The sequence below is a fragment of the Sinocyclocheilus grahami genome, unplaced genomic scaffold (assembly GCF_001515645.1).
Source record: "Sinocyclocheilus grahami isolate Dianchi unplaced genomic scaffold, SAMN03320097.WGS_v1.1 scaffold1890.1, whole genome shotgun sequence".
Taxonomy (NCBI): domain Eukaryota; kingdom Metazoa; phylum Chordata; class Actinopteri; order Cypriniformes; family Cyprinidae; genus Sinocyclocheilus; species Sinocyclocheilus grahami.
This window is the reverse complement of record NW_015507069.1, coordinates 111,004-118,687: the sequence shown is the minus strand read 5'-3', so window position 1 is coordinate 118,687 and position 7,684 is coordinate 111,004. Positions and strand designations below refer to the sequence as shown.

At 47.0% G+C, this 7,684-nt stretch overlaps 1 protein-coding gene across 1 annotated transcript in view; it reads left to right on the top strand.

The window, feature by feature from the left end:
* Window positions 1-7,684, top strand: part of dlg4b (discs, large homolog 4b (Drosophila)) — a 72,618-nt gene that overhangs the window by 3,918 nt on the left and 61,016 nt on the right. Inside the window, exons 2-3 of the mRNA XM_016259647.1 lie at window positions 1,195-1,314; window positions 2,089-2,159. Of these exons, the coding sequence (XP_016115133.1) occupies window positions 1,195-1,314; window positions 2,089-2,159 (191 nt within the window). The remainder of the gene's footprint in view (window positions 1-1,194; window positions 1,315-2,088; window positions 2,160-7,684) is intronic.

The following is a 7,684-nucleotide window of genomic DNA, read 5'->3' as shown; positions in this document are numbered from 1 at the left end:
CTCACACACACACACACACACACACACACACACACACACATATATATATATATATATATATATATATACGTACTCGTACTCGTACTCACACTCACATACTCACACTCAAACACACACTCACCACCACACACACACATATATATATATATATATATATATACTCACTCACGTACTCATACTCACACTCACATACACCCACTCACTCACACACACACACACACACACACTCAAACACACATATACTCACTCACTCACATACACTCACCACCATATGCACACACACACACACAGTCTGGTCAGCTATCCTTGTGGGGACTCTCCATAGGCGTAATGGTTTTTATACTGTACAGACCGTATATTCTATTGCCCTACACCAACCCTACCCCTAAACCTACCCCTCACAGGAAACTTTGTGCATTTTTAGATTTTCAAAAAACTTAATTCTGTGTGATTTATAAGCTTTTGTACCTGTGGGGACCACAATTTAGGTCCCCACCGTGACACGAGTCCCCATGAGTCTGTGTGTAGTCAGGTTTAAGTCCCCACCAGGATATATAAACCTGTACACACACACACACACACTCACTCACACCTCCAGCATGCTCACACGCATGCTCACACACACTCCGAGACGCCATCCAGAATCAGAGACCACAGAAAACACACTCGAGTCCAGTTTATTTCTGAAGCGCTTCACACCATACAGACCGTTTCAAAGCAGCTGCAGAGCAATAAACCGCAAAAACCGTCACACTGTTGTAAAATAATATGTTTGGGAATCAGTGATTTCAGTTATAATTACATATTTATAACTGACTGCTTTCTGCAGACCAGTCCAGTTCTTCCACACCGACTCAATCAATCATTTCTTTTTAGCCTTGCCTTATACACAGAAGCATTGTCATGTTAGAATTGAAACGTGTCCTGTCCAAACTGTTCAAAAGCACACAATTCCCTAGAATATCATTAAATGCTTAAATATTAAGATTTATACTCATGGAAATGACTAAAGTAGTCAAACCTGTTCATTAGAAGGGGTGCCAATACTTTTGGCAATATAGTGTATATACACTGATCTGGATTCATGAAACGGTCACACGTTTGATTCTGCTTTGGTTTCTCCTTCAGGTCTTCAGTGTGTGTGTGAGAGAGAGAGTGTGTGTGTGTGTTTAATGCTGTGTGTGTGTGTGTCAGATACAGAGCGAGCGCTGCAGGCGATGGAAGCCTGTCAATCAGCAGGTGATGAAGGTTTCAGGAGTTGCGCTGAGAGACTCTTGACCATCTTTCAGAGTGACCTGTTTCAGGCTCTGCTGGGTGAGTAATACACATACACACACACACACATATAAACACACACATACACATAAACACACACACAAACACACACAGAGCTAATCAGCAGTGAGTGGCAGTGTGACCTCTCTATATTTAGTGTGTAATCTGTCATTGGGAGATTTGCACGCGTGACATCTTCAGATTAGAGAGGTCACTGGAGGCGGGGCTTGGCAGGTAAGCAGCATGTGATTGGTCGCTGAGGATGAATGGAGCTGTCAGTCAGCATCAGGATTCCCTGCTGACAGACAAGACGCTTTTAATTTAAAAGAACAGCATTTATTTGAAATAGAAATATTTAGTAACTTTATAAGTGTCTTTACTGTCACTTTTGATCAATTTAATGCAGCCTTGTTGAATAAAAGTATTAATTTCTTACTGACCCCAGTGAGTGATAATGTGTCACAGATTGAATATTGTGCAGCACTGTCTTCAACATTAATAATAATCAGAAATGTTTCTCGAGCAGCAGATCAGCATATTATACTGATTTCTGAAGATCATGTGACACTGAAGACTGGAGGAATGATGCTGAAAATACAGCTGCACATCACAGAAATACATTACAGCTTAACAGATATTTACGGCTGCTTTAAACTGTAATAATATTTCACAATTTTTACTGTATTTTGAGCAAATAAATGGGTGAGCATAAGAAACTTATTTCAGAAACATTAAATCATCTGAATTATTCTAGTCTTTTGGCTGGCAGTGTGTTTTTGGTAATTTAATATAAAGTGTGTGTTTCTTCCACAGATATTCAGGAGATTTATGAGCTGACAGTGTTTGAGAATCAGACGGCAGATCGAGCGCTCACACTGGGACTCGTGAGTGTGTGTGTGTGTGTGTGTGTGAGAGCGAGAGTGTGTGCGTATGTGTGAGAGAGAGAGAGAGAGAGTGTGTGTGTGTGTGTGTGCGAGAGAGAGAGTGTGTGTGTGTGTGTGCGAGAGAGAGAGTGTGTGTGTGTGTGTGCGAGAGAGAGAGTGTGTGTGTGTGTGTGCGAGAGAGAGAGTGTGTGTGTGTGTGTGCGAGAGAGAGAGTGTGTGTGTGTGTGTGCGAGAGAGAGAGTGTGTGTGTGTGTGTGCGAGAGAGAGAGTGTGTGTGTGTGTGTGCGAGAGAGAGAGTGTGTGTGTGTGTGTGCGAGAGAGAGAGTGTGTGTGTGTGTGTGCGAGAGAGAGAGTGTGTGTGTGTGTGTGCGAGAGAGAGAGTGTGTGTGTGTGTGTGCGAGAGAGAGAGTGTGTGTGTGTGTGTGCGAGAGAGAGAGTGTGTGTGTGTGTGTGCGAGAGAGAGAGTGTGTGTGTGTGTGTGCGAGAGAGAGAGTGTGTGTGTGTGTGTGCGAGAGAGAGAGTGTGTGTGTGTGTGTGCGAGAGAGAGAGTGTGTGTGTGTGTGTGCGAGAGAGAGAGTGTGTGTGTGTGTGTGCGAGAGAGAGAGTGTGTGTGTGTGTGTGCGAGAGAGAGAGTGTGTGTGTGTGTGTGCGAGAGAGAGAGTGTGTGTGTGTGTGTGCGAGAGAGAGAGTGTGTGTGTGTGTGTGCGAGAGAGAGAGTGTGTGTGTGTGTGTGCGAGAGAGAGAGTGTGTGTGTGTGTGTGCGAGAGAGAGAGTGTGTGTGTGTGTGTGCGAGAGAGAGAGTGTGTGTGTGTGTGTGCGAGAGAGAGAGTGTGTGTGTGTGTGTGCGAGAGAGAGAGTGTGTGTGTGTGTGTGCGAGAGAGAGAGTGTGTGTGTGTGTGTGCGAGAGAGAGAGTGTGTGTGTGTGTGTGCGAGAGAGAGAGTGTGTGTGTGTGTGTGCGAGAGAGAGAGTGTGTGTGTGTGTGTGCGAGAGAGAGAGTGTGTGTGTGTGTGTGCGAGAGAGAGAGTGTGTGTGTGTGTGTGCGAGAGAGAGAGTGTGTGTGTGTGTGTGCGAGAGAGAGAGTGTGTGTGTGTGTGTGCGAGAGAGAGAGTGTGTGTGTGTGTGTGCGAGAGAGAGAGTGTGTGTGTGTGTGTGCGAGAGAGAGAGTGTGTGTGTGTGTGTGCGAGAGAGAGAGTGTGTGTGTGTGTGTGCGAGAGAGAGAGTGTGTGTGTGTGTGTGCGAGAGAGAGAGTGTGTGTGTGTGTGTGCGAGAGAGAGAGTGTGTGTGTGTGTGTGCGAGAGAGAGAGTGTGTGTGTGTGTGTGCGAGAGAGAGAGTGTGTGTGTGTGTGTGCGAGAGAGAGAGTGTGTGTGTGTGTGTGCGAGAGAGAGAGTGTGTGTGTGTGTGTGCGAGAGAGAGAGTGTGTGTGTGTGTGTGCGAGAGAGAGAGTGTGTGTGTGTGTGTGCGAGAGAGAGAGTGTGTGTGTGTGTGTGCGAGAGAGAGAGTGTGTGTGTGTGTGTGCGAGAGAGAGAGTGTGTGTGTGTGTGTGCGAGAGAGAGAGTGTGTGTGTGTGTGTGCGAGAGAGAGAGTGTGTGTGTGTGTGTGCGAGAGAGAGAGTGTGTGTGTGTGTGTGCGAGAGAGAGAGTGTGTGTGTGTGTGTGCGAGAGAGAGAGTGTGTGTGTGTGTGTGCGAGAGAGAGAGTGTGTGTGTGTGTGTGCGAGAGAGAGAGTGTGTGTGTGTGTGTGCGAGAGAGAGAGTGTGTGTGTGTGTGTGCGAGAGAGAGAGTGTGTGTGTGTGTGTGCGAGAGAGAGAGTGTGTGTGTGTGTGTGCGAGAGAGAGAGTGTGTGTGTGTGTGTGCGAGAGAGAGAGTGTGTGTGTGTGTGTGCGAGAGAGAGAGTGTGTGTGTGTGTGTGCGAGAGAGAGAGTGTGTGTGTGTGTGTGCGAGAGAGAGAGTGTGTGTGTGTGTGTGCGAGAGAGAGAGTGTGTGTGTGTGTGTGCGAGAGAGAGAGTGTGTGTGTGTGTGTGCGAGAGAGAGAGTGTGTGTGTGTGTGTGCGAGAGAGAGAGTGTGTGTGTGTGTGTGCGAGAGAGAGAGTGTGTGTGTGTGTGTGCGAGAGAGAGAGTGTGTGTGTGTGTGTGCGAGAGAGAGAGTGTGTGTGTGTGTGTGCGAGAGAGAGAGTGTGTGTGTGTGTGTGCGAGAGAGAGAGTGTGTGTGTGTGTGTGCGAGAGAGAGAGTGTGTGTGTGTGTGTGCGAGAGAGAGAGTGTGTGTGTGTGTGTGCGAGAGAGAGAGTGTGTGTGTGTGTGTGCGAGAGAGAGAGTGTGTGTGTGTGTGTGCGAGAGAGAGAGTGTGTGTGTGTGTGTGAGAGTGCGTGCCTGTGTGTGTGTGTGAGAGTGCGTGCCTGTGTGTGTGTGTGTGAGAGTGCGTCCCTGTGTGTGTGTGTGTGTGTGTGTGTGTGTGTGTGTGTGAGAATCACAGCTGAAGTCTGGCGATTTTCCACTGTGTGGTACGACTCGGCACGGTACGGTTTGTGTTTCCACTGCAGTTCAGTATCGATTTAGAGTGGGCGGGATTATTCACATGTCGTTATAGTTGCGCCGCCTCTACTGCCGCGATTCCTAAAAAGAAAAAGAAAAAAACTTTTTCATTCCGCGTCGCCCCATCAAGCTCTTGCTGGATCCACTCCTCTGTTATCAACGAGAGGAACGTCTGTACTTCCTCAACAGGGGGAACAGCCACTTTTTGGTTGTTAAAAAAAGGTGCGCTCGTTCAAAACGTTGCGTTCGATCCTTCGCTGGCTGTGCTGATTTAAATCTAGCTGTTGTGTTTGTGTCGCAAGTTCAGTGACACAAGTAGTGATGATTCTCTCCGGCCAATCCGTGATCAGCAGAGTTTACACGTCACGTTTTGGTAACGGTACGGTTCACTTGGAACCCCAACCGAGGTGGTACTAAAAAAAGTACCAGGTACCAGGTACTGTACCCAGTGGAAAACCCCCCAAAAGTGAACCGTACCGAGCCGTACCGTGCAGTGGAAAAGCGCCAGTCTTGTTGAAGTACAGTATCATTTTAAAGAATGATTCAAGAGCATCTGCAAAACACTTGAGGCTTGTTCACTCCAGGCAAGTGCAGGTTTCAAACAGAGATGGCGACAAAGAGGCAAAACTTACAGACTGCAGCTTTAAGTAATAACTATATAAGCATCCGCACAGACACATGATAATGTTCTGTTTATTGTAAGCGCGCTGCAGTTTTTTCGTCTTTCTCTTTAAATTCTGGAGCTCTTGAAAGCAGGATGGATTCTGATTGGCTGTCGGTGTTATTTATTGTTCATCAGCTGGAATAATCGCTCCTCTGTGCCATTACTGGTATAGCTGAGGTGTGAAGTGACATGTGGCCAAGTATGGTGACCCACACTCAGAATTAGTGCTCTGCATTTAACCCATCCTACGTGCGCACACACAGCAGTGAACACACACACACCGTGAACACACACCCGGAGCAGTGGGCAGCCATTTATGCTGCAGCACCCGGGGAGCAGTTGGGGGTTCGGTGCCTTGCTCAAGGGCACCTCAGTCGTGGTATTGAAGGTGGAAGAGAGCGCTGTACATTCACTCCCCCCACCTACAATCCCTGCCGGTACAAGACTCGAACCCGCAACCTCTCTAACCATTAGGCCACGACTTCCAAGGTGTGAACCTCACTGGAGTTACAACATTATTGTTAGTGTTTTTGGTGTGAACGGGCCTTTATATCTTATACAGAACAGAACACAGATGTATTGTAGGAAAGAAGAGGTCTAAACAAGACAGACGACTCGTGAACTATTCTCTTCTGTGTAGTATAGATAGCGTGGTTAGTGTGCCCTGCAAATATTTTCACTGCCCCTGCCACAAAACATTAAATAGTTGTTGTTATTGACCTGTGTCATCTTGTATTCCAATAAATAAGCTTAAATGACACCAACGTTTTAGATACCACTTAAATTTTACAATCTCAATTTTAGTAACACAGAAAAAACTTCTAGCCTAACAAATATAAAGTGAACATTATTAAAGAAGAGTGAGCAGTCAGTAAATAAGAACAAATGAACAAATTACAGTTAATAGCATAAATAAATAAATAGAACAAAGTTATGTGACTGTGGGTCAGTGCACATCTCGCAGGAGCGGGCGGGTTCAAGAATAGAGTTCCATAAACACTGTTGCTGTGGTCGGTGTTACACGGTGTTTGGTCGCGCACCGATCAGTTGATAAACTCACGCTACAGTAATACACGCTACAGTAATGCTCAGAAATCCAGCAAACAGCCGCGCAAGGCTCCTAAAATCACTTGAATGTTTCAGTTGGGCATGTGTCCATTAAAGCGCAAGAAGCCGTGAAAGACCACTGCATTGTCAGAGACGCGCACGAGCACTGAATGCAGTTCTGAAGCTCTTCTTCTGCTTGAATGCTTTCAAATCGCTTGAATGTTTAAATTGGCAAGGATTAAAAACAAAAAAATTTGATAAACATTTTGAAAAATGCAAGAACACACTTTATAGAAGGTAGGTTGACAGTAATTATGGCTGCCCAACTCATAAATACAAACTTTCCAGGAGGACTTAAAGCCACCATATGTTTGTAACGGAAGAGGTCTGACGCAACAGGTTAGTATATATAAAATAGGTTTATTGGGTCACAGAGAGTACTGGAGTAGGGTTCAGAGGATGTGATGGTGAGGGAATAGTTCAAAGGATATGATGAGCGGGGTAATCCGGGTCTTTGGCTTTACAGGAGCTGGAATGCAGGCAGGAGGAGCACACACCTCAGCGATCCGGGAACTAGGAGGAACAGGAGACACTTGGAGATGAGGAGACACTAGGAGGAACACAGGAGGTAAGTAATGCAGGAAGTATTCAAATGGAAGTAGTAGCAAAGTCATTGAGTCCTCTACGTGTAAACGAGACCGGACAGTGAGGGTGCCTGAGGTGTGTGCTTTTATGCAGGCTGGGAGGTGCCGGCTGATCAGGATGGGCAGCATGGAACTCAGACATTAAAGGCGGGGTCCAGTATATCGGTCCTTAGGTACCCATGAGCGTTCCTTGGGTCCATATCCTTCCCAGTCCACGAGGTATTCCAGCGGACCACCATGGTGCCGGGACCGCAGAATTTCCTTCACCTTGTAGACGGATCCTTCATCCAGGATCAAGGGAAGAGGGGGTTCCTCCGTCTGGCCAGGCTCTGTGGGGAGAGATACAGGTTCATGGTGAGGTTTTAGCAGCGATACGTGGAATGTGGGATGAATTCTGTACTGTGAGGGGAGTTGGGAGTTTGTAGGTGACCGGGTTGACTTGTTAAAGGATGGTGAAAGGGCCAACAAATCTGGGACGGAGCTTTTTACAGGGCAGGCGCAGTCTGATGTCCCGAGTTGACAGCCATACCTTCTGACCTGGTTGATAGGTAGGTGTTTCAGCTCTTCGAAGGTCCACGGTTGTCTTCTGCCTGCGCACTGCCCGTTGGAGATGGTGGTGAGCAGCGTCCCAGACCCTCTC